Raw genomic sequence first — 25,553 nt, forward strand, 5'->3', positions numbered from 1 at the left:
TTCTACTGCAGTAATGCGTCTGTATTGTGGATTAATACGGTGTTATACGGAAGGTTTCTTGGTTTGTATGAGTTTTTTCCCCAGAAAATTAGTATTTTACACTTCAGGCAAGAGGATCTGAATGCAGGCAAGCCAGCGCAGCTGAGAGCAGTCCAGCTGGGGAGAACAGGACTATTCCTGACACCACTGTCTCTCATAGCTCAGTGTGGCCACCTGCTTTCAGTCTGAAACGCTTCCGTGTGGTCTTCCTAACTCAGTGACACAAACTTTCCATCATATTCCTTTTCCAAGGTCCTTTCACCATTCCTAATAAGTGAAGCACCCTCGCTCTTTCTCTGTCTCGTGTGTATGTACTTATGTATCTAATAACTTACAACATCTTTTTAACTATGCGATTACTTTTTATTAGGATTGTGGTTTGGCGGGCGCCTGGGTGGCTCAGTTGGTTAAGCGTCTGCCTTCAGCTCAGGTCATGATCTCTGGGTCCTAGGATCAAGCTCCACATTGGGCAGGAAGCTTGATCAGCAGGGAGTCTGCTTCTCTCTCTCTGCCCCTCCACACCGCTCGTTCTCTCTCTCAAGTAAATTAAATCTTTTTCAAAAAAGGATGGTGGTGGAACGCCTAGGTGGCTCAGTCCGTTAAGTACCTGCCTTCTGCTCGGGTCATGATCCCAGGGTCCTGGGATCGAGTCCTGCATCAGGCTCCTTGCTCAGCGGGGAGCCTGCTTCTCCCTCTCCCTCTGCCTGCCTCTCCCCAGCTTGTGCTCTCTCTCTCTGACAAATAAAATCTTAAAAAAAAAAAAAAAAAGGATGGTGGTTTTTGTTAGTGTTCTGGTTCTAAACCTGCTTATGGTTTGAATGGTCTGTTCCAATCCCATTCTTCCCACAGTAACTCCAGTTATCTTTCGTCGGCATTTTTACATGACACAAGTTATCAGGAACACATACACTGTGCTCCAGCAAAAACACCTGCATGCATTCCTTGATTCATTTGTGCCACCTGACTATATCTGGAGTCACTGGGTGGCTCTTCTCTCTGCCTGGGAGACATTGCTCTGTCACACACTTCATTCAGGTTCAGGTCTTTGCCCACATATGACCTACCATAGAGGACGTCTATGCATCCAACTGGATGTCCATGTGCAGAGGGATGCCCCCTACCCACACATCATACACAAAAATTCACTCCACGTGGATCAAAGCCCTAAATGTGAGAACTAAAACTATCAGAATCTTACAGTAGAACCTAGGTGTAAATCTTCGTGTCTCAAATTTGGCAGTGGATTCTTAGGACACCAAAAACATGAGCAATAAGACGTATATGTTATTTGGACTTCATCAAGATTGAAAACTTTTGTGTATCAAAGGACACTATCAAGAAAGTGAAAGACAACCTAGTGAATGGAACAAAATATTTGCAAATCATATCTCTAATAAGGATATATCCAGAATATATAAAGAACTCTTACAACTCTTAAAACCACAAAAAGATTAAAAAAAAAACCTAATATGAAAGGGTCAAAGTATTTTTTTTAAAGATTTTATTTATTCATTTGAGACACACAGAGAGAGAGAGAGAGAGAGAGCATGAGCAGGGGGAGAGGCAGAGGGAAAGAGAGAAGCAGGCTCCCCGCTGAGCCAGGAGCCCCATGTGGGGCTCGATCCCAGGACCCTGGGATCATGACCTGAGCCGAAGGCAGACACTTAACCATCTGAGCCACCCAGGCACCCCAAAAGGGTCAAAGTATTTAAATAGCCATTTTTCTAAAGAAGATCTACAAACAAAAAGCCCATGAAAAGATGCTCAAGATCATTAGTCTCTAGGGAAATGCAAATGAAAATCACAGTATCACTTCACATACGCTAGGAAAATAAAAAATATGGAAAAAAACAAGTGTTGGTGAAGATGTGGAGAAATTGAAATCCTTATGCATCGTGGGTGGGAATGTGAAATGGCTCAGCCACTGTGGAAAACATTTTTGTAATTCCTTAAAAAGTTAAACATGGAATTATCATATGATCCAACACTTCTGCTCTTAGGTATATGCCCAAGAAAATTGAAAACATACTGTATTAGTCAGGGTCTTCACAAAAAACAGAAATCTGTGTGTATGTGTGTGGTGTACAGAAAAGAATGAGAAAGATTTACTTTAAGGAATGGCTCACAGAGTTACGCAGACTGGCAGGTTCAAAATCTGTAGAGTGGGTCAGCAGGCTGGAGACCAAGTGTGAAGGCTGTCTGCTGGCAGAATTCCCTCTTGCTTGGGTGAGACCAGCCTTTTGTTCTATTCAAGCCTTCAGTTGATGGGATGAGGGCCGCCCACATTATGGAGGAGAATGTGCTTTACTGAAAGTCCACCAGTTTGAATCTCATCCAAAAAAATACCCTTACAGAAACATCCAGAATAATGTTTGACCCAGCCACGTGACATATAAAATTAACCATCACCAATCAACCCCTTGTCAACACCCATTTGGGTCTCCTTAAACCATACTTAATCTTCAAATGAAGGTAATAACAAGATTATACTTCCACCTAACATGATACAACTATCCCGAGTACAACCAAAAATGTACTAATCTCTCCCCAAGAAGAGGAGGTGAAGTCCTTAAGTGATGTTCACTTTTCTCCCTGATATCTGTAACTTCAATACAATGATATAAAGTAAAAAAAATACTTAACTATTATGATATAAAGTCAACAAATCTTCTGTTACATGATAAGGGAATAAGAGAAGTGGGGCACCTGGGTGGCTCAGTCAGTTAAGCGTCTGCCTTCAGCTCAGGTCATGATCCCAGGGTCCTGGGATCGAGTCCCGTGTCGGGCTTCCTGCTCAGCGGGAAGCCTGCTTCTCCCTCTCCCACTCCCCCTGCTTGTGTTCCTGCTCTTGCTCTCTCTCTCTGTCAAATAAATAAAATCTTAAAAAAAAAGGGACTAAGAAGAAAGAAAACAAAGCATATAAACATACTCATATCACAAAAAATGAACTCATGATAATCACAATCCTTGTTTATGTTAACTGGTCACGTGGTCGTAGCTGGTAGTTATAACTACCTTCTTCCACTACCCATTTTATAGTCCCTTTGCCCTCAACAAGTTGCTCTTAATATGGTGACCTTCAAGGGTATAAGCCACTAGCAGTCTTGTCTGGATTGGGTTGTTTTCCATTGATGATAGTCACAGGTCATTCACAGTGTTGGACAACTACCACCTCTATATCATTTCAAAACGTCTGACTTATCCCCAAAGAAAACTCTTTGTCCCTTGAGCAGTTACTCCCCAATCTTTCCCCCCACCCAGCCGTGGCAACCACAAATCTACTGTCTCTCTGAATTTACCTATCTTGGATAGTTCACATAAATGCATCTATGTAGTATGTCCGCTTTGGGGGCTGACTTCTTTAATTTAGCATAACGTCTTTGAAGTTTATCCACACTGTAGCCTGTGTCAGTATTTCATTCCTTTTACAACCAAATAATATTCCATTACATGAACCTATCCTAATCATTTCTTTCAGTCACCCACTGATGGACACTTGGGTTGTTTCTAACTTTTGTCTATTAGGCATAATGCCGCCATGAACATCTGTGTAGAAGGATTTTTGAGGGGGTCAGGTGCAGAGGGCCAGGCCTGGCAGGGCAGCAACGGAATGGGAGGCTTCTGAAGGCACATGTGCCTCACATTTGTCCACACAGGACATTCAGGGAAGGCTCAGGGGGATGTCCTCAGATACAACCAGGTGTTTCAACATAGTCGTGCCACAGACCATGCCATTTCTCTCACAAACCATGTCCCCCACTCTCTTTGAACAAACATGAAGGTGGACTGTGTATAATCCAACCCAGGGATCAGCAGCTTTGAAGCTAAATATTAAGTGAACCCCGGGAACACAGAGTTTTAAATGAATTTTGCAATAAAAATCATCTGGTGGTTCAGTCGGGAGGCTAGCCTAAAAATATAGATATATTTAACCTTCCAGCTTTGGGGTTAGAAATGTGAAAACATACTGAGAGTAGCAGCCCGAGCCTTAAATTTCATTTAGTCTTGTCAGTTGAACTAGCTGGAGCTGAAATTATGGACTCAGAAGTAAAAGTTGTTGAAGACCCATTTTATGATGGGTTGTGTGAGCAGCCCCTAGTCTCCTGTGCTGTGTGGACTTGGGGGAGTCACTGTGCCTCGCTGGCTAGGTATGTCGTCTGTTTAAGGTGAACAAGGACCCCTTTGCCACTGCATGGGGCTGAATTAATTATAATGAATTTTCCTTTCTTCATTGGTCCCTGTTTCTTGGCCTCTGTGCCGCCCAATTTTCCATCCCCTCTCACCTCCTTGGCCCCTCCTCCCAGCCTCCTCTCTTCTATTTTACTTCCTACTGTTGGGGAGCCTGGGGCTCGGTCCTGACCCTCTGTCCACATCCTCTGCCTGGGTGAGCTCATCCATCCATGACTTTAAATACCACACATTTGCTGATGCCATCCCAGCTTCATCTCCCACCCTGGCCTCTTCCCTCAATTCCAGACTCACGAATCCAACCATTTGAATGAGATTCTCGGCGTTCCTGTGTCCCAAACTGAGCTCTTGATTTCTGCCCTCCACGGATCTGTTCTGCCCTGGTCCTGGTCTGGACGTTCTCAAGGAATGCTCCCTCTTCCTCCCAGATGCCCCAGCCATGACACCTTCCTCTTCCTCACGCTCAGAGCCAGTCCTTCCCCATGCCTGGAGCCCACCCACTTCCCTTCCCTTCCACCTCCAGCAGCCTGGTCACAGACCCTCCCGCCTTCCTCTGCACCATTGTTTGGGCTCTGCCCCAGTTGCTGATGGTCTGTCTTGCATTCAGGAGCCAGTGGGATTCTGGAACCTGCTTTGTGACATCGGCTGTGGCCTCATCTGATCCATTCTGAGCAGGGGAGGGCCGTGAGGGGCTGTGTGAGCCCAGGCCATCCACCTCCAACATCCAGTTTGTATGGATCTTTGTAATGTCAGGCTTGGGACCTAGCGCCAGCTAAGTGCTCCATCCTTCCCAAGTTGTACAATGGGTAGAGCTGGACCCCGTTCTCCTGGCTCCCAGCCTCTGCCAGAGAGAGGTGCCTGGACAGCTCTGGGAGCAAGACTGGCGGGGCCCTTGGATGTGGTAGGGGAGGAGAGGCTTCTGCTCATTCCCTCTGCCAGCTTTGCCCAAATCCCTGCGGCCACCCTAATCCGCCCTGCCTAATGGAGCCCAAGCCGGCTCAAGCCCCTGTGGGATGAGCCTGCAAATCCCTGGGGCTGGGAGCTCCCCACCTGTCTCCAGGATGCCCTTTGCTCTCTCTCTCTCTCTTTGCATCAGGGAACCAAATCCGGGGCCTCAGACAGGAATGATGGTAAAAGCATATTGTGGCTAAAGCCCCCTCACCGTAGCCCTCAGTGATGAGATGGGGAAACTCAAGTCCAGAGCCTCACGCTGTGGAAGTCACTGCTTCAAGACCCCAGAGCCCAGGAAGGCTTTCCACATGACCAGAAGAACAGTTCTTTAGGGTTCCATCATCAGATGAGAGGGGTCAGGGCAGAAGCTGTAGGGTGAGCTGGCCCTGTCCCTCCAGCCTCCTCCATCAAAGGCAGTGTGGGCGACTGGTGTCATACCAGCCTGAGTGCAAATCCTGATGCTGACCCATGCCAACTATGTGACCTTAGATGAGTCATTTAATTCCTTGAGGTCTCTATTTTCCCATCTGCAAAACAAGACTCATGGTAAACGGCTTCTCTTTGTAGGGTTGTTGTGTGTGTATTAAGCAGAGTCCTTGCTAAAATTAAAGGTCTGCTTGCTGGTGCTTCCTTCCTGGCCAGCCCCGTTCTCCCTCCTGCTGCTCAGATGTACTTGGCTCATTCAGCCTGAGCTCTTTCTCGCTCCATTCCCCCGGGGTACTGCAGCGTTTTGCAAGGACAAAATTGGGGACCGCCTTAGGCAGCTGGAACCAAGGCCCTGGTGGCTAGGAAAGAGAGGAAGAGAGGGACAAAGAGGGAAAGAGAAATTGGCAGGGACAGAAAGAGAAGAGACAGAGATGGGCAGGGGGCAGAGACAGAGATAGAGAAATAAACCAAGAGACAGAGAAGGACAGTGTGGGTGTCAGAGACAGCCAGAGAGAGCTGGGGTCAGACACACACCCAGAGAGGAAAGAAACAGCCCCAGGGGAGTAGGGCTCCCTCCTCTCCCAAGAGGGAGGGAAAGGAGATGGAGAGAGCGCCCCTTCTGCGCACACCCCATGTTCAGGAGGGGTCTCCACCCTCAGGGCGGCCTCTCATCCCTTTCCCAGAATCCCTAAATCCTCTCTGGGCCCTGCACATCTGTCACGGCCCTGTCCTGACCGACAGCGGCTGGCGCAGGTGAGTGTGGCTAGGGAGTGCATTTGCGTTTGGTTGTGCGCTGAGGACGAGGGGCCCGGGGCTGTCCGGGAGAGGCAGGCTGGCGCGGTGGAGTCAGGGGTCGGGCAGGGGGACCTGAGTGATAAGATCCAGAGGGTGTGTGAGCGCGGTGGAGGCTTGGGAGGGCAGGGCGAATTGCTATCCCATCTCCTCCCCAACCGGCTCAGCCAACATTTATTGCGCGCCTCCCCTTCTCCCCGGGACCCGGGGCTCCTTCCCCTTCCTCGCGACCCGGGGTTCTCCCTGTGCCAGGCGCTCAGAGCGTTCCCGCGTTCTGTTCCCCTCCCGGCCCTGTCTTCCTCCCGCAGCGGGACAGCGGATGGCCCGGCCCGGGAGCGCCCGCGAGCCGCGGCTCCACCCGCCGCTGCTGGTGCTGGTGCTGGTGCTGGCGCAGGCGGGCGCGGCGGGCGCGGCGGGCTCGGTGCGCCTGGCGGGCGGCCTCACGCTGGGCGGCCTGTTCCCAGTGCACGCGCGGGGCGCGGCGGGCCGGGCGTGCGGGCAGCTGAAGAAGGAGCAGGGCGTGCACCGGCTGGAGGCCATGCTGTACGCGCTGGACCGCGTGAACGCCGACCCCGAGCTGCTGCCCGGCGTGCGCCTGGGCGCGCGGCTGCTCGACACCTGCTCGCGGGACACGTACGCACTGGAGCAGGCGCTGAGCTTCGTGCAGGCGCTGATCCGCCGCCGCGGCGACAGCGATGAGGGGGCCGTGCGCTGCCCCGGGGGCGTCCCCCCGCTGCGCACCGCGCCCCCCGAGCGCGTCGTGGCTGTGGTCGGCGCCTCGGCCAGCTCCGTCTCCATCATGGTCGCCAACGTGCTGCGCCTGTTTGCGGTGAGGGCACTCTCTCCCTGTCCCCGTCCCGTCCTCGGCCTCCGGGTGGCTGATGTCTGGTCTCCTGGCAGAAATCCTCAAATTCGCAAAGATCAACCGCTGCTTCCCAGAGAAACCCTGTCCCGTGCGCCAGATGCAAGCCTGAGCCACATCAACCCAACCGGTGCACCCTTCCTTGTTTGCTCTGGGCCCTGCCAGAGCTGCCATCTGCACTCACAGCCCTTTGTGAGAATTAAGGAAACCCACCTTCTGCACGGTCAAGGCGGTCCCCTCCCAGGGGAGGCTGCAGCCTTCTCCTGGGGGCCGATTGACTAGAACAGGGCAGCCTCTAGTTTAGCCCCTACTCGGTCGTTTGCTTGGGTGTCCTCGTTTGGGACACACTGCATCCGCCTTGTGTGGTGGTCTCGCCCCGGGCCCTTGGGAGATCTCTGGGTAATGAGGTGCAAGTTTTTCCTGGAACCAGGGCCCTCCTTCTGGTGGGGCAATTAGGACATACCCCTGACTGCTGGGGTGGGGAGAGGGTAATTCCCTCATCTTTAGGAAACCGTCTTAAATGCAGGGCAGCCCCTTCCTTGAACCCTGGGGGACAGTGACTGGGCGAGGGGCATAGGAATCAGGAACTGGGGGGCCTTTGGCATTAAAGTTTGGGGGTTTTCTGTAGTAGTCATTCACTGGGGTTCGGTGGGGGGGGGTGGGGGCATGTCTGTCCTTCGATTTTTCTGTGAAGAGAGGAAGGCTTTGCTTCCATCTGGCTAGGGGAGGGGACTTCTGTTTCTTGAGAGTTTCTCTGATTCTCCCAGGCGTGGCCTCTGTTTCTACCATGCTGGGTAGGGGTTTTATCTGGGCCCCCCTCCATCATCTGCATCCATGTAATTCCCCCCACCCCGGTTCCCACTGAATAACAGCTTGTCGTACAGACAGTACCTTCTAGTTGGGACAGGGAGAGCTTATGTGTGTGTTGCGGGGGTAGTCTCTGTCTCACACGCCTGCCCATGTCAGTCTGTGTTTGTACCTCTGTCCCCTGTCCTGCCTGGAGCTCTGGTTTCTGTCCCTTTCCCTGTGTCTGCCCCTCTAGACTGAGTGCAGAGATCTCAAACTCAGGGGCCTTCAGGGGCCAGGTTTGGGGTATAGATGAGTGAAGCAGGATCCCGCGAGTCCAGGGCTCACTGCCGCCAGCTCAGCCCAAGACTGGGGTGGTGCCCCACTCCCACATTTTAGACACTGGGTGCCAATTCAAAAATTTAGAAAAATGAAGACATTGGTGCATGAAAGGCAACCGGGGGCCAGATGTGGCTCCCTGGGGGGCCTTTTTGCAGTTCCTGGTCTAGGAGCCGAGCTGAGGGTTTCCGAGTTCACCTCCATACGTGTGGGCATCACTGTGATTGCAGGCATTTTAGATGAACTTCCCGGAGGAGGGTCAACCTGTACAGGAAAGTGGTTCTGAAGATCAAACTTTAGCGTCTAGAGTGCCCACAGTAGCTACGCTGTCCATTAACTGCTCTGGGCCTTTCTCTGACCTTCCCTCCTTCTTTGTGGTTCTTCTTGTTTTTCTCTATCTCCCTTTCTCTCTTCACCCTTCCCTCCTTCCCTCTTTCCTTCTCTCTCCCTCTTGCTCTTCCCATCACGTCTCCACACTCCACGCTTTCCTTCTGCCTTGCTTCAGATATCCCTGTCTCCCCTAGACCAGCTCAGCCCACTCCTTCCGGAACATTCCCTCTCTTCTGACCTTCACACAGGCTCCCACCTCATCCCTCTTCTCTGCTAGCCTCCCTCTCCCTGACTTCCTCAGCCTTCTGCTACCACTCTCCATTCTTCTTTCACACTTGCTCTGCCTCCCCACCCCCACCTTCTCCAGGATCAGCTCAGCCCATAATCCCATGGAACTGGACACACAGACAAACCCAGTTCCATGCGGGCTGCTCCATTAGGCCAGAAACAGCTCTGAATCAAATAACCTTTTCCCAGCTCCCCTGCCCGCTCTGACCCTGCCTGGGGCTGCCGCTTCCCTACACAGACTTGTCCCTTTGTGTGAATTAGGAAAATAGGTTGTCCCCTGGGGCTGACAAGGAGCCCCATTCCCCTTGCCATTGCAGCGTGTGCCCAGCAGCTGGATTCCTGCAGGCTGGACTTGAGGCCCCACTTCCCCTCTGCCTGGACACACCCGGCACCTATGTATACGGTGCCTGGCCCTCTCCCCTAGACCCTCATACCTCCCACATTCCGTCAGATCACGTCTCAAATACAGAGCACTTCCCACACCCTTGGGCCTCTCCACCTGGCTCTCCCACATTGGCCCCTGGTGCCCTCATCCCAGACTTCCGTGCCCCGACCTGTGTCCTGGATCCCCACTGCCCTCCCTCCTCCGGGGCTCACTGGCCCTCCATCCGTAGCCCAGGTGTCCTTCCCTATTCCAGATACCCCAGATCAGCTACGCCTCCACAGCTCCTGAGCTCAGTGACTCCACGCGCTACGACTTCTTCTCCCGAGTGGTGCCACCGGACTCCTACCAGGCCCAGGCCATGGTGGACATCGTGAGGGCACTGGGATGGAACTATGTGTCCACACTGGCCTCCGAGGGCAACTATGGCGAGAGCGGGGTTGAGGCCTTTGTGCAGATCTCCCGGGAGGCTGGTGAGCTGGGAGCGGGGGTCCAAGGCATCAAGGAGCCTACAGAGGGCTGAGCCAGGGGCCACTGAGCAGGGCCAAAACCAGGAGATGGGGCGCTGGGTCCATGGTGGGGAGCCTGGATGGTGCCGCTGTGGACAGGCGCCCCTTTCCTTTGGAGCACTCAGCCCCTGCCACAGTATGCGTGGCCACAGTGGGTGGGTGCTTGGGTAGAACAAGAGGTGACTCTGGCATCCCCGACACCCAGGGGGGCTCTGCATTGCCCAGTCCATCAAGATTCCCAGGGAACCGAAGCCAGGAGAATTCAACAAGGTGATCAAGAGGCTCATGGAGACGCCCAACGCTCGGGGCATCATCATCTTTGCCAATGAAGATGACATCAGGTGGGACAGTGGGCACATTCAATCACTATAGTTATCAGAGGCTCTCCTTGAAGGCCCTGCCCCCTCTTCTTACACATCCCCCAGCTGTGCACATCCTCCCTTCCTCCTCCTCCCTCTTCTTGACCGCCCCCCCCTTCTGCCCTTACACACTTTTCCGGCTGCCATCTGTCTGTCTGGTGCACCCAGAAATGAACTGGGCCCAGCCTGGGTGGAGATGCTCCAGGACTAGCCAAGGGGAACACACAGGAATAGCTGTCTGTTCTTATCATTCACAGTGGGGGAGAGACCCATGGGCAGATCTAAGGGCCGAAAATGAGCTGTCAGGAAGGAGGCCCGGGGGCAATTCAGGGGGTATCAGCAGGTGGCCATGGACCCTGACCTGAGGTCTGTGTGGCTCTGAGCAGCAGGAGCCTCTGCAAGAGAAGGGAGGTCCTTCTTCCAGGCACGTGAAGTGGGCTGCAGTGCACCGAACAGGAGGGCAGGCCTGGGGTCAGAGCCTGGCTGGAACCTTTACTACCTGAGAAGCCGGGCGCAAGTGTCCAGAACACCCTTTGCCCCACTTTTCCTGATAAACGAGGGTCTGATGAGTGGTTTGGAATGGGATAGAAGGAGAGAGAAGAACAGGAAGTGGCCAGAGGGAAGTCGGAGGAGGATCTCAGGCCCTTCCTCACCCCTCGCCCTGTTCCTACCAGGAGGGTCCTGGAGGCCGCAAGCCAGGCCAACCTGACAGGTCACTTCTTATGGGTTGGCTCAGACAGCTGGGGAGCCAAGACCTCTCCCATCCTGAACCTGGAGGACGTGGCTGTGGGGGCCATCACCATCCTGCCCAAAAGAGCTTCCATAGATGGTGAGTGCAGGGATGCCCACCCCCACCACGTCCCAGGCCCCTGCTTGTCCTTCCCCACGATGCCCTCTTGGGGGTGCGCGTTTCCCCCATCCGTAAAATGGTATCCTGCTCCACGTCCCTTCCGGGATTCCCGGATTCTAGGATTCTGAGATTCTGTGAATACATCCCTCCAAGCAGTGTTTGATTTGGCAAAGGAGGAAAAGCCCACCCCACTGTACAGGGTCAAGAGTTAGCTGTGTCTTTTCTGTTTTTGTTTTTGTTTTAATTCAGTGCCTATCTTCCTGGTATTCCTGGTTCTGCAAAAGACACAGTAATTTGACGGTGGGGGGAGAGGGAGCAAAACTGAGGATGCAGACCTATTGTCTTGTTGATCAAATCATGAAGCCTGCTTCCCCTCCCTTCCTCCACCGTCCTTTACAACAGGATTGATCGTTTTCCCAAAACCTGAACTGAAGATGCCTTGACAAGGTGCTTCAGGGCTCTTTTATGAAGCTAAACCTTGTAAAGACTGAGAACCCTGACTTTCAGGGGCTCCCAGCCTCCTACCCACCCTTACACTCTTTCTTTCCCTTAGAGTGCACTTGGTTGCATTTGACAGATTAGAATGAGAGTGGGTTTAGCAATAAAGGCATTTCATTGCCAGATTAAGACATCTGAAAATAGGCCACTTCAGGTCTGGGACAGTGAGTTAATGATGTTCTCAAAGTCCCGAGCTCTGTCCCCGTTTCTGTTCCACCATTCTCGGTGGTTGCTCTGTGCCTTCCTGACTCAGGTATCCACAAAGTGGCTGCTGAAGCTCCACCCATTACATCTTCACCGAAGCATCCTAACGAGGAAAAAAGGAGCAGCATAAAAGTCTTCGATGTGGCAAGGCTCTGAGTTTACAACAGGATGCACATTCTACCCTGAGGCCCCCAGGCGGCTTTGAAGTCATGGGCCCAAAGCTGGTCACGTGGCCAGTCCTAGCTGCAAAGTGAGCAAGTGGTGAAGGGACACAGAAGAGTTGTTCAGATGGTTGCCGTCCTCTTTCCTCCCTCTCAGGATTTGACCAGTACTTCATGACCCGCTCCCTGGAGAACAACCGTCGGAACATCTGGTTTGCCGAGTTCTGGGAGGAGAATTTTAACTGCAAGCTGATCAGCTCAGGTACCCAGTCAGATGACGCCACCCGCAAATGCACAGGTGAGAGCTGCCCAGGGTGGCACGGGAGATGAGGGAGAAGGCGGGAGGCCAGGCGGGGCACCCGGGAGGGCCAGGCACACTTCCTCTGGGCATCCCTAGGACAGGCGAGGAACGCATCGGCCGGGACTCCACCTACGAGCAGGAGGGGAAGGTGCAGTTTGTGATCGACGCCGTGTACGCCATTGCCCACGCCCTCCACAGCATGCACCAGGCGCTCTGCCCCGGGCTCACTGGCCTGTGCCCCGCGATGGAGACCACCGATGGACGGATGCTGCTGCAGTATATTCGAGCCGTCCGCTTCAATGGTGAGCAGGAGCCAGATCTCCTCCCACAGGGAAGGGACATGCCTGGGATGGATCTCTCTGCTGGACCTGGGTGACTCAGGATCAAAGGGATGGGAGAAGCAGAGTGGTATCGTGTCCCCTGGTACCAGCAGAGGGCCTGGCACACAGGCAGGGCTCAGAATAAGATCTGGAGAAGGCCCAGGTGGACTCAAGCCACACTCATGGTTTGTGCGGAGAGATACGCTTCTTGTTCAGTGACGATCCTTTATAAAATTAAAAACTGTTCTCCCACCAAATATTGAGCACCTTCTCTCTGCCAAGCTCTCTGCTAAATAGCACAGCTTAACATCACCCCAGACCAGCTTTACGAGCTGGTAGAACAAGCCTCTAAAAGAAATAAGGCTGATTGTTCTTTGTACAAGTCTGAACCCACCGTCTCTCTTGGCCAGCTAAGCCCTTTCTTTTTCTTTTTAAATTGTGGTAACATACACGTAGCGTCATATTTACCATCTTCATTTTTAAGGGTACAGTTGAGTCATGTGCACTGTTGTGCAACCATTCTTGAGAAACAGAACTTGTTTTATCTTCCAAGACTGAAATTCTGTCTCCATTAAACACTAACTCCCCATTCCCCCTCCTGCAGCTTCTGGCAACTTCCATCCTACTTTCTGTCCCTATGATTGTGCCTACTCTATGTAACTGCTACGAGAGGGATCACGCAGTATTTGTCCTTTTGTTACTGGCTCATTTCCCTTGGTATAATGTCCTCAATCTTCACCCATGCTGTGGCCCATGTCAGAATGTCTTTCCTTTTTAAGGCTGAAGAATAACCTTGCACGAATGAATAGGCAACATTTTGTTTATCCATTCAACCCCCATTGCATCCACCTTTTGGCTACCAGGAATGATGCTGCTGTGAACATGGGTGACTCATCTTTGAGAGTCCTGGAGCTGAGTCCCTTCTTTGGGGCATATGCCTGGAAGTGGGGTTGCGGGGTCAGGTGGTAATCCTACGTTCAGTTTTTGGAGGACCTGCCACACTATTTTCCACAGTGAGGGCACCATTTTCCATCCCCACCAGCAATGCCTTGGGGTTCCAAGTCCTCCACATGCTCCTGAGGCTTGTTCTTTCCCGGAGTGGAAAGTTAAGTGATGGCCACTGTTAAGTGGCCATCCTAATGGGTGTGAGGACACTGAGTGTCTTTGTGCATGCTCGTTATACTCTTCCTTTATCCTGGCCGGGCCCTGGGCCTCTCCGGGAGGGGCTGGACAACCAGCTGAGGGTGCCGGGCTCTCGGTCCAGGCAGCGCGGGGACCCCCGTGATGTTCAACGAGAACGGGGACGCACCGGGGCGATACGACATCTTCCAGTACCAGGCGACCAACGGCAGCGCAGGCAGCGGCGGCTACCAGGCGGTGGGCCAGTGGGCAGAGACCCTCAGGCTGGACGTGAGTGGGCGCGGACACACGAGCTCGGGGCGGCGGGGGCGCGCGGGGCGCACCGGTCCCGCGGATGCAGGTGCCAGACCCGCGCGTCTCCGGTGCTGCAGGTGGAAGCCCTCCAGTGGTCGGGGGAGTCCCGCGAGGTGCCCGCGTCCCAGTGCAGCCTCCCCTGCGGGCCGGGTGAGCGGAAGAAGATGGTGAAGGGCGTGCCCTGCTGCTGGCACTGCGAGCCGTGCGACGGGTACCGCTTCCAGGTGGACGAGTTCACGTGCGAGGCCTGCCCCGGGGACATGCGGCCCACGCGCAACCACACGGGCTGCCGCCCCACGCCCGTCGTGCGCCTCAGCTGGTCCTCGCCCTGGGCCGCGCCGCCCCTGCTGCTGGCCGTGCTGGGCAGCATGGCCACCACCACCGTGGTGGCCACCTTCGTGCGCCACAACAACACGCCCATCGTCCGGGCCTCGGGCCGCGAGCTCAGCTACGTGCTACTCACCGGCATCTTCCTTATCTACGCCATCACCTTCCTCATGGTGGCCGAGCCCGGGGCGGCAGTGTGCGCGGCCCGCCGGCTCTTCCTTGGCCTGGGCACCACGCTCAGCTACTCGGCCCTGCTCACCAAGACCAACCGCATCTACCGCATCTTCGAGCAGGGGAAGCGCTCCGTCACGCCCCCGCCCTTCATCAGCCCCACCTCGCAGCTCGCCATCACCTTCAGCCTCACCTCGGTGCAGGTGGGTCTCGGGTTCCCAGGGCCAGGTTGGGGTTGGGGGTGGGGGTGGGGGTGGCGGCGGGATGGACGGCGGCTGGGCTGGGGGGTTGTCCTCCACTCTGAAAATCAGAGAAGCGCTCTTCTATTTTGGCTCCTATGTTTAAAAAAAAAAAAAAAGGTCTGCAGGAGACAGGGCCCCACTGTTCTCTAAGCGGAACTCCTCCTCCCCACCCCCCCATCCTGCTCCATCCTGGAAGGAGCTGGGTCAGTAAGATGGGGAGTGCCAGCCCTCAGCTCCATTTCCGTAAAAAAAAAAAAAAAAATGAGCTCTTCCACAATTTGGCTCCCAAATAAAAATAAGGCAAAGAGGGGCGCCTGGGTGGCTCAGTCGGTTGAGTGTCTGCCTTCGGCTCAGGTCGTGATCCCTGGGTCCTGGTATTGAGCCCTGCGTAGGGCTCCCTGCTGGGCAGGGAGCCTACTTCTCCCTCTCTGTCTGCCTGCCACTCCCCCTGCTTGTGTTCTCCCTCTCTGTGTCAAATGAATAGGTAAAATCTTAAAAAATAATAATAATAATAAGGCAAAGAGTTATCTGACAATTTTTCTCAAGCAGAAAAAGAATCAAGTCTCCATAAAGGGAGCTCCTGCTGCCCGGTCACTGGGGTAACCTGGATGAGAGGCGCAGGCTCCAGCGATTTTACTGTGGAGTGGGGCGTCGAACTCCATAAATGGCCAGGACTTCACAACATGTGTACAGCAAAAGCAAAGTTCCTTCAGGGGTTTCTCTAAGGTAGTAACATTATAGCATTGGAAATTATTCTCATGATCTGGGAAGCACTGGATGTTTTCAGTGCTCAGGTGTGGGTGACACTGTGGCTTTGTAGAACCAGGCCAGTTCTCAGGGCTACGCGGAGGGCCTTCGCTCAGTCTGCTTTGGACATAGCACACTCTGCACTCCAGGAAAACCCCTCCCCCTACCTAGCTCTGCGTATGCCACATTCATTCCCACCTGCAGGCCTTTGTCCGTGCGATTCTCCACAACTGAAAGGTGTTGCCATCTTCCCGCAGAAAGCAGGGCCCAAGCTATCCCTGTGAGGGCCAGAACACCAATGCCCAGTGCATCCCGACCTCTTACCTCCCTGCTTCCCTGCCTGAAACCCCTGTGGTGCCCCTACCCCCAGGACAGAGGTACTTAGACTACAGTCAGTACTTCCTGGCTCATCTATGGACTCCCCACATTATACTTTCCTTTCCGGAAATCCCAGACCCTTCAAAAGAGGCACACCTGCAGTTTTACTAGGTTATTTATCAATATGGTGCACACGAAATGGCATCTCATTGTTTTAATTTGCATCTACTTAGTTACGAGCGCAGCGGGCCTTTGAAATTTCCTCTTCTGTGATGTGCCTGTTCCTGTGCTTTGCTCATTTTCTATTATTTTGTAGGAGGTGTCTTTTTTTAGTTTTTTGGTTTTTGTTTTTAATAGGTACTAAATGCTAGTTCCTTATCAATTACAGGGGTTGTGAAATTGGCAGGGTCCATTTTGGTTGCTATTCCAGTGTACCTCAGGCCTTGGATAGGTTTCTCATAGGCAACTTTTTTCCCTATCTAGAAGCTTGTTCTAAGAGGAGCATCCAGACTGCCTTCCTGGACATTGGGTGGGGTGTTATTAGTCCGTTGTCCATGGAGCTACTGCCTCTGGAGAATCACAAAAAGGTTCTCCTTCTGGGTGTACAAATTATTAAAAAGCATTCCTTACTCCAGGATCACACAGCCCCACTTTAGGTACATAGTATGGCACTGAAGTGTTGGCTAAATTCCAGCCCTACCTGTCCCACAACACACACACAGACACACACACACACACACACACACGGCAGTCTCGTACAGTGAACAACCTGCACCAACAAACTGGACAGCCCTTCCAGGGTCCTGCCTTCAGGCAGGTGTTTAAGTTCCTGCTCCCCAGCTTCCCTTGGCTCAAGGTCATGTCTCCTGTCACTATGAGGGAACTGCTACTCCTTCTTCTCCCTGTTAGTGCTTGCGTTTGACTTTTTTTTTTTAAGATTTTATTTATTTATTTGTCAGAGAGAGAGAGAGAGAGCACACAAGCAGGGGGAGCTGCAGGCAGAGGGAGAACCAGGCTTCCTGATGAGCAGGGAGCCCGATTGGGGCTCGATCCCAGGACCCTGGAATCATGACCTGAGCCTAAGGCAGACGCTTAACGACTGAGCCACCCAGGCATCCCTGTGTTTGATTTTGATAAACTCCCGAGCCACCTGGAATCACCTCACATCCTTACTACTCTATTTCATGCCTCATTCTGAGCTTCACTCTGCATTCCCACATGATTTCATTACATTATGTTCAAAAGTTCTCTGGATCTGGAGAAGGAAGGGGTCCTCAGGAATGAGGTTTGCCATGTTGCTAGACAGGGTTAAGCTAGTGTTTTCACATCTACAGAATGGAGATGGTCCTGCCTACCTGGGGGGTAGAACACAGGAAAAGGACATCCAGGGGCCTGTTACCCAGCCAGCCCTGACATTGCCAGCACATACCTCACTGTCCACCAGCCTTTGCATGGGCAGTCCCCTCTTGAATGGCCCGCCCCTCTCCATGGGGGCTCTCAGGCCTGAGCATCCCACTCAGTAGGCCAGGAGCCTCAAGGCGACCCTAACCTGCCAGAGACATTGGTGGGTGGCCAGGCTGGGTATGTCCCTGATCTGGTGTTGGCTCCTGCAGGTGGTGGGAGTGATGGCGTGGCTGGGGGCCCAGCCCCCACACAGTGTGATTGACTATGAAGAGCAACGGACAGTGGACCCAGAGCAGGCCAGAGGGGTGCTCAAGTGTGACATGTCGGACCTGTCCCTCATTGGCTGCCTGGGCTACAGCCTCCTGCTCATGGTCACATGCACGGTATATGCCATCAAAGCCCGTGGCGTGCCTGAGACCTTCAATGAGGCCAAGCCCATTGGTTTTACCATGTACACCACCTGCATCATCTGGCTGGCTTTTGTGCCTATCTTCTTTGGCACCGCCCAGTCAGCTGAAAAGGTAATCTGGGGTCCCCTGTTGGTTCCACTGCCTCCTTTGTTTCCTGCCTGTCCGAGGAAGGGCTCAATTGTCCCAAGAGCTGGGCCACCCCACATGCATGATTGCTTGTTGGTTAATTCATTCATGTACTTAAAAACTCATTCACTTGTCAGTCTCCCTTTGCTGCTTCAGTCAGTCCCATTTTCCTTCATTTATTCATGTGTTCATCCATGCTTCTAACCATCCATTAACTTGGGTGTTTTTTTTTAAAGATTTATTTATTTATTTTAGAGACAGAGAGCGAGCATGTGAGCCAGGGAAGAGGCAGAGAGAGAGGGTGAGGGAGAATCTCAAACAGAGTCCATGCTGAGCATGGAGCCCAACACGGGGCTCAATCCCATGACCCAAGATTATGACCTGAGCTGAAACCAAGAATCAGATGCTTAACTGACTGAGCCACCCAAGCGCCCCTCCATTAACTTATTTTTATTCAGTTACTTCTTTATATACTTTATACCCATCAGTCCATTAATCTATCAGTCCATTTGCTTGCTCATAATTCAGTGATTTATTTGTGTGTATAGTGGAACATGTTTATTCACCCCTGGCCTTCATATGTTTGCCCACTTGCTCTTTTATTCAATGTGTTCACTCATTTGTACATTTGAAAACATTCATCCATTCATTAACATGCTCTAGCACTTTTTAGGCATATGGACCATTTCCCCAGGTGTCACTTCGCTTCCCTTGGTCACTTGTCCACTTGGTCCTGTGTTATTCATCCTCCTTCCTGCCTACATCAGAGCCACACCATGACCATCACTTCTTCATACCACAGGGCCTTTGCTTATATGGTTGCTCTTTCCATTCACCCGATGCACACAGACTTATGTGGGGGTGGAGGGTGGGAGAGAACAGGGCCGAGTCCCACCCAGTCCCTTCCTCCACGGCTCAGATCTACATCCAAACCACCACACTGACTGTGTCCTTGAGCCTGAGTGCATCGGTGTCCCTCGGCATGCTCTATGTGCCCAAAACCTACGTCATCCTGTTCCACCCGGAGCAGAATGTGCAGAAGCGGAAGCGGAGCCTCAAGGCGACCTCGACAGTGACAGCCACACCCAAGGGCGAGGACACAGAGGCTCCCAAGTAGTGAGTGGGGAAGGAGTGGGGATGGTTGTTCCCTCCCTTCTGTTCTTTCCTTTCTCTTGCTTCACGGTGGAAGCTGTGGAAAGTCCAGGTCTGCAGTGAACAATCAGAAGGAGAGAGTCCACGAAGTCCATGACCACCAGGATGGGACTGGCCTCCAGAGAGACCTGCACCCACACACCACACTTCATCCCTGCTTTTCCGTGCCTGTTGGCATCATGTGTACTTGCGGCAGACCAGACTTTCTACTCATGGTGGGAAACAGCTACCAAGAGGATCCTACTCTAGGGAGGGACTGAACTTACACCCCTGCTCTGAGTTCAGAGAGTGTGATGAAGCCCCTGGGCATGGCCCAGCGTGAGTGAGATTTCTACCCAAATCGCCATCAGAACGTGGGGATTGGGCAGCACACGAAAATGTGTAGGTCTCACTCTAGAAATACAGGGCTGGATCTGGGGAGGGGCGGTTTCCACAAGAGACCTGGGGTTCTGTCTTCTGGCCTGAGTAACTCAGGCTTGGCACTGAGGGATAGAACCTTGGGTGAGAGAGCCCTGTGAGCAAGGATGGACCTGGGACTGGACGTGGGAACCAGCAGAGGAACTGGGACATACCCCGTGGGGTTACTTGTGTTGAGGTCTTTTTCTTGGGACCTTCGCCCATAGGGTCTGGGGCATGTCACACTTAGACCATAGATTTTTGCCTTTCCCGTGCACACCCCCTTAAATGACCCCCAAACACTTGTGTGGTGTTAGTGGTGTGAGAATAAAGCAACAGGGTGGCAGTTGCCCTCTTCTGATGCCTATGAGGGATTATGGTCAGGAGTTTCAGGTTGTATCCCTGGTGATGATTAATTCCAAGTAGACATCTTAGGATGACTATCAAAACTTTCCCAACATTTACTGAGAGGTCCCCTTTGAAAGGCAAACATGAAGCATGGGGAGGAAGATACTTGGACTTCAGATGCATGGACATTATTTTTCAGGGTTTTTTTTTTTTTTCCAAAAAGCTTGGTTTCAGTTATGGAATTGTATTTCCCTGTGGTACAATTTACATTTGTTAAATTGGCTCTTTTCATTTATCAGTTTGAATTCTCTAGTATCTAATGTCCAGAACTGATTCTGAAGGTCAACCACACTTCATACATAAAAGACTCTTTCCTCTTCCTCTCTGTTGCATAAATAGATTTTGACCCTGGGACCAGGTGTTTCTGTGTTCCTTAAGTTAATAGAGCTTCTCAGAATAACATTTTTGTTGTACAGATGCTCCTTCCTCACATTTTTTGCATTCCTCTGGTTTCTCCACAGTGTGAACTATGAAGTTTTATCTGTTGCTCAGTGCTTTCCAAAATTCATTATTTCATAGGACTTCTTTCCTGTGTGGGTTTTCTGATGTGTAATGTGATGAGGTGTGTTTTCTTGCTGAAGGCTTTTCCACATTAGCACTTTGATAGGGTTTTTCTCCTATATGAACTCTAAGAGAGTCGGTGAGCTCTGATATCAGAAGGAAGGTGTTCTTGTGTTTTTGTTGTTGTTGTTTTCTTGGTGTTTCTCCCAGGATGAATTCCCTGATGTGCAGTAAGTGTTGACTTCTAGTTAAAAACTTTCCCACATATTTTATATATTTGTGGTTTTCCCCTCTTTGGACTCTGTGACTTAGAGTTTGGAGGATTTCTTAGTATAACTTTTCTACATTTAGAGGATTTCTCCCCAGTGTGAGGTTTCTGCCTTAGAGTCCTGGCTTCCTACTGAAGACTTTTACACACTCCCCACATTCGTTCATACCAGTCTCTCTGATGTGAAAGCTTTGCCACAAGCAGGTTCTGCTTCCTTCTTACGAGCGTCTCATATTCAGTCCACTTGTAATGATTTCCACAGCAGGTGCCATTTTGTGCGCAGTGGGGAATCCTCTATTACTAAACGTGTTATCATATGTAGCACACTTGTGAGGTTTCTCTCCTTTGTGAGTTCTCTAATGTATGCAAAGTTTGGACTCCCAGGAGAAGGCTTTTCTACGATCAGTGTGTACCAAGGATCATTTGATATTCAGTGCGGGGTTGACAACTTCCTGAAGGTCTTCCCATGCTATTTACAAGCGTAGTTTTGCCTTCTCTGAGGTTCAGTCAATTTGAACTCCTGAATAAAGGCTTTTTTTCCCCAAATTTGTGAAATTTATAAGGCATTCTGCCTGTGTGGTTTCTTTTATGCTGAATAAGAACTGGGCTATGCTTGTTGGCTTTCTCACATTCATTGCCCATGAATGATTTCTTCCCAGTATGAATTCTGTGTTCCAGTGAAAATGGGGCTCTGGATTGGAGGCTTTCCCACATTATGATCACAGTGTTTCTCTCCAGTATGAGTTCTCTAAAGCAGAGGAAGATTACATTTTGATATAAACTTTTATTCACCTATTCGTAAGGGTATCATCTGTGTCCAATGTGTGGAGAGTTGTATAAGGATGGCCTCTCTCATATTAACTATGTGCTCATATCTTTTCACTAGTGTGAATTTTTCAACACATCTATTACATTTATTATAGCTTTGTCACATTTACTACATTTTGTAATTTGGAAATTTGGAAATTTTGGAAATTTTCCCCAAATTCATTACTTTCATTGTATCTCACTCAGTGACTTCTTGTTGAATAAATATACATTTTTCCAGAAGTTTGGCTTGCATTTTCTGCTGCCTTTTTATGTAGTCGCCAATTTGCAAGACTCCTTCTAAACTGGAATAAAGTGCACAATTCCAGGTGGATCTTTCCGACGTAATTTTGTAGGATAAAACCTCTTCAGAAATACTGTTCTATTGACACCCTTTTTTCTAAATATGAAAAATTCCCAAGTGTAAGTGTTTTCCATTTCCTGAGCTTTGAGGAGGTGGGAAGCCTGCTGCCGTGTGGACAGAGCACTGACAGCTATAGGAGGCTGGGAGTTTCAGAGATGACCTTTCAAGAGCAAAGGGTAGGAACCAAGATGGGGTGCAGCTCTGAACACGGAGACACTGAGGGAGGCTTGGATGAAAGGCAGTCGAGTGTGTGGAGAGGCAGATTAGTGAAGGGACTGGTTTTGGACACTGTGAGCCTCATCGCTTCATTTGTGGATTACTCTGGTGGGATACTAACTAGTCTCTGCTTCCTGTGTCTTTCCCCTCCATCCCACACACCAGTATCAAAATCATCATTCCGGGGCACCAGCTCCCCACTCTCATAGGAATGCTGCTATGGGCCCTGCCCTCTTCTGGCACCTGTATCTGGCTGTGATTCATTCTCATATTTGCCTGCAGACTCAGAAATAGAAATAGCAGGAAGGACACATGGGTCCTGCCCCACATGCTGTTCACTGATATAATCTGGCTGATGAAATATTATTAGCTTATTCTACCAGGGCTCCTCAATGTTGAACTTACCCAAACTATCAACTTCTGAGTTATTTTTTTTCCCATCCTGATCTGCCAGACAGGAAAATTTCCAGGGCCCACAGGCTTTGTCTTACCCCAGACACTGTAGACTTCCTTGTCAGCTTTTGTATCTAGAACTTGTACAGTGTCAAGGTTAAGACTTCTTGAGATCAATACCAGCTCTGCCACGTTAGGAAGTGACCTTGGACAAGATGATTAGCCTCTCCCACAGTCGCTGACAGTCAGAGTCTCTTTGATCCCTGCAGATGCCCACACCACTGACCCCATTTCCCAACATCCACCCTCCCAGCCCTATCAGTCACTATCCACGCAGACCCCGCTCATTACACAAACCCCACAGCTGACCGATCCCAAGACCCCCTCTCAGACCCCCCAAATAACATTCCTTCTTCAAAACTGCTCTCTAGAGAAATGTGCACTGTATTTCCCTCACAAAAATATGAATTCTACACGGGTCTGGCTGTGAAGGGTCTTGAAAGGCTTTGCTTCCCAAGGTTGGCCAAGGGGAACCATGGAAGCGTTTACACAGGTGAGTGCCATGACTGGATCTGTCGGGTGGACAAAGTCACTGGTGGCTGGAGTGGGAGGTGGCCCAGAGGGAACCAGAAAGATTGATGAGGAGCCTGAGGCAATGCACCAAGGGGAATCTGGTGTATCCTCATCTGTAAATATTTATAACCCCATTTCCCCCCCATCACAATGACTAGAAATGATAACATTACATAACAGTGAGCAATGCTGTACCTTGGTTGAAGTATATTGCTGAAATAAATTAGCAATTGAACCTTAGGTGGTTTTTAAGTTCCCATATTTAAGTTCTTCCAATTTTGGAATTTCTTATTCACTGCAAGGAAAATTAATTGGGAAAGAACAAACTAATTGGAAAACTTCCCAATAGTTATGCTCTGGTAAAATTTATTCATCAATAGCAACGACTTGAAGCTTAGAAATTTAAAGTACAAAACCTGACACCTGGCAATCACTTGTGCCAAGTTCACTGCAGTGGCTCATTGGGCTGTGGTCCTGCCTCTTCCTGTGGAACCTCATCTTGCTAACGCCAAGTCCTCACTCTGGGTTCCACCCACACCTTTTTAATGGCACATAACTAGCCCCTGATAGTTCCTGCCTTGTGTGTCCAAACCTCTTTCCCTGTCTCACTGAACTCAACATTTTTGTGTCTGTTGTTAATTCTAGAGAAGTCCGATGCAACCACGCAATCTACAGCTGGGTCTCTCACACTCTTTCCTGGTACCCCATCTGTGGAAACACGCATCCCACAAACTACAATTATTTTGCTAATTATTTGTGTTTCATTTTGCAATACCTGTCTTCCGTATTTAAGTTCCATGAAAGCAGTACCTAGATGCATGCATACCATCTGTGTATGTACTATGCTTGACAGAAACTATTAATGGTTATTAAGGGTTATTGCTGTTTCTCTAGCTACTAGCTTTGGCTTTCTGCTTTTGGAATACCTCCAGAAGGGCACTCCTAGTAATTGCTCTCATTTGGCCTGCGTCCCGGACCCACCATGGTTATCAGGCCGTGCCCATGAGATATCCCAGGGCTGATAGTTGTGAACCCATGGTTCTTGTACTCAAGCTAGAGGAGCACCTGAACCCTTTCCACTTTGCCAACCCAGGGCTGAGGAAAGGTCTTTTTGTGAAGGAAGTGGGTATGGAAAACCATGCTTGGAAGATAGTTGCAAGGCTGGGGACTTGCTACAATAGCCCTCCACCCAATAGCCACATCAGCCCCACTCCAATGTCTGGAGCCAAGCGGCCCTTCCAGGGTGACCTAGAATGTGTCCATGAAGGAGGGGGGTGAGTGCAGCAGGGAGGCATGTGTGACCTAGAGCTACAATGACTGGGTCACATCCTCAAATCATGCATGTTACCAGCTGTGCAACTTCCGAAATACTTGTAAACCTCTCTGTTCAACTTTCAAGTGGGGATGGGACAGTCTCACATAATTGTGAGGATTAAATGAGTTATTATGTGCAGAGTGCTTACAACAGTACCTGGTCTGAAGGATGTCCTCACATAGTAGCTGCTGTGCCCAGCAACTGGGGATACAACTCTTTCTATTGCACAGCCTGAACTATGGTTTCTGGGACCAGGTAGGTTTGGGTGCTCATTGTGGGCAGCTAGGACCAGACTGGCCATATAAAGATAAAAACACCCAGAAGCACTACTTTTGGCCATGTCTTAAGAGATAACCAGGTAACACAAATGCAGTTTGTACCTCTTAGAACACTGTGTACTTTCCTCATTTATTTTCAGAAAGACACACTGATGGATCATTCTATGGCAACAATTTTTAAGAACAGTGATGAGTGGCAGACAGGGTCATACACAGGATGAAGAACATGCCCAAGCAACCAAATCCTGGCACTGGCAGAGAATGGTCATTAGCACAACTGAGAAGTTCATGAGTGATGGGAAACAATCAAACCTTGTATTTTCTTTTTCCCTTCGCAAACTGGTATAAAATTACTAAAAGTAAAAATATTACCAAAAATATATTTAGCAGGAGTTGAGGCTGGGACCTCTCCCAACTGCAGGCTAGCATAGGGTGGGAGTGTTTTCTGTGTGCACATCGCCTTGCTTTCTAATCCAGTTAAACGGAGGGGAGGGCAAAGTGCAGAGGGAAGAGGAGTCAGACAGCTGGAGGCTATGCACTTAGACTAAATTCATGTTCAAGGGAATTAAGTTGTTTTCTCGACCAAAGATGAATGCAATTTAGGGCTGTTTTGTTCCAAGACTCTGAGGCTCAGGCACCGTCACCGTCACTGGGAAGCCCTAGTCCGCTGAGGGTCAAGGTGCCATTCTAAAAGCTGTTGCTGAATGTGGAGGAAGGCAACGTCTTGGGCAGACACTGCTGGCAGAGCGAGGCAAGCTCAGTCGGCGGGGGAGAACCCAGGCGCCCAATCTATCACCTGGAGATGGGACGACCTGACAAGAGAGCATTGGAGGAACGTGAAAGAGGAAACTGGAGCAATTATTTTTCCCCCAAGAGCTGGCAGTTTCAGGGGTATTCATGGGAGCCCACAGACAATGATGATTTTTAACAAAGTTTACGGTGCTAATCCTCTTCTCAAACCCTTCCCCCAGGCAGAGCGGAATTGGCCCTTCCACCGGGTTTGCCTACTGGGCGATTCCACAGTAGGCCAGGGGAGCTCTGATGTGTCAGATGTGGGAGGTGGGGTCTAGGTCTGCTTCTCTGGCTCCTCTCTCTCTCTAGTCCCGGCAAAGGGGTGG

General features: G+C 50.9%; 1 protein-coding gene across 1 annotated transcript; it reads left to right on the plus strand.

The window, feature by feature from the left end:
- The first annotated feature begins 6,715 nt into the window (after positions 1-6,715).
- On the plus strand, positions 6,716-18,881 carry GRM6 (glutamate metabotropic receptor 6). Its single transcript, XM_028092599.1, has 10 exons — positions 6,716-7,225; positions 9,640-9,856; positions 10,098-10,233; positions 10,926-11,080; positions 12,122-12,262; positions 12,367-12,567; positions 13,850-13,995; positions 14,097-14,720; positions 17,438-17,749; positions 18,684-18,881. The coding sequence occupies exons 1-10, from the start codon at positions 6,716-6,718 to the stop codon at positions 18,879-18,881; spliced, it is 2,640 nt and encodes an 879-aa protein (XP_027948400.1).
- The last annotated feature ends 6,672 nt before the right edge of the window (positions 18,882-25,553 follow it).

This window comes from Eumetopias jubatus, unplaced genomic scaffold (assembly GCF_037043125.1).
Source record: "Eumetopias jubatus isolate StellerSeaLion01/CBP00866 unplaced genomic scaffold, mEumJub1_p1.0 scaffold_5, whole genome shotgun sequence".
Taxonomy (NCBI): domain Eukaryota; kingdom Metazoa; phylum Chordata; class Mammalia; order Carnivora; family Otariidae; genus Eumetopias; species Eumetopias jubatus.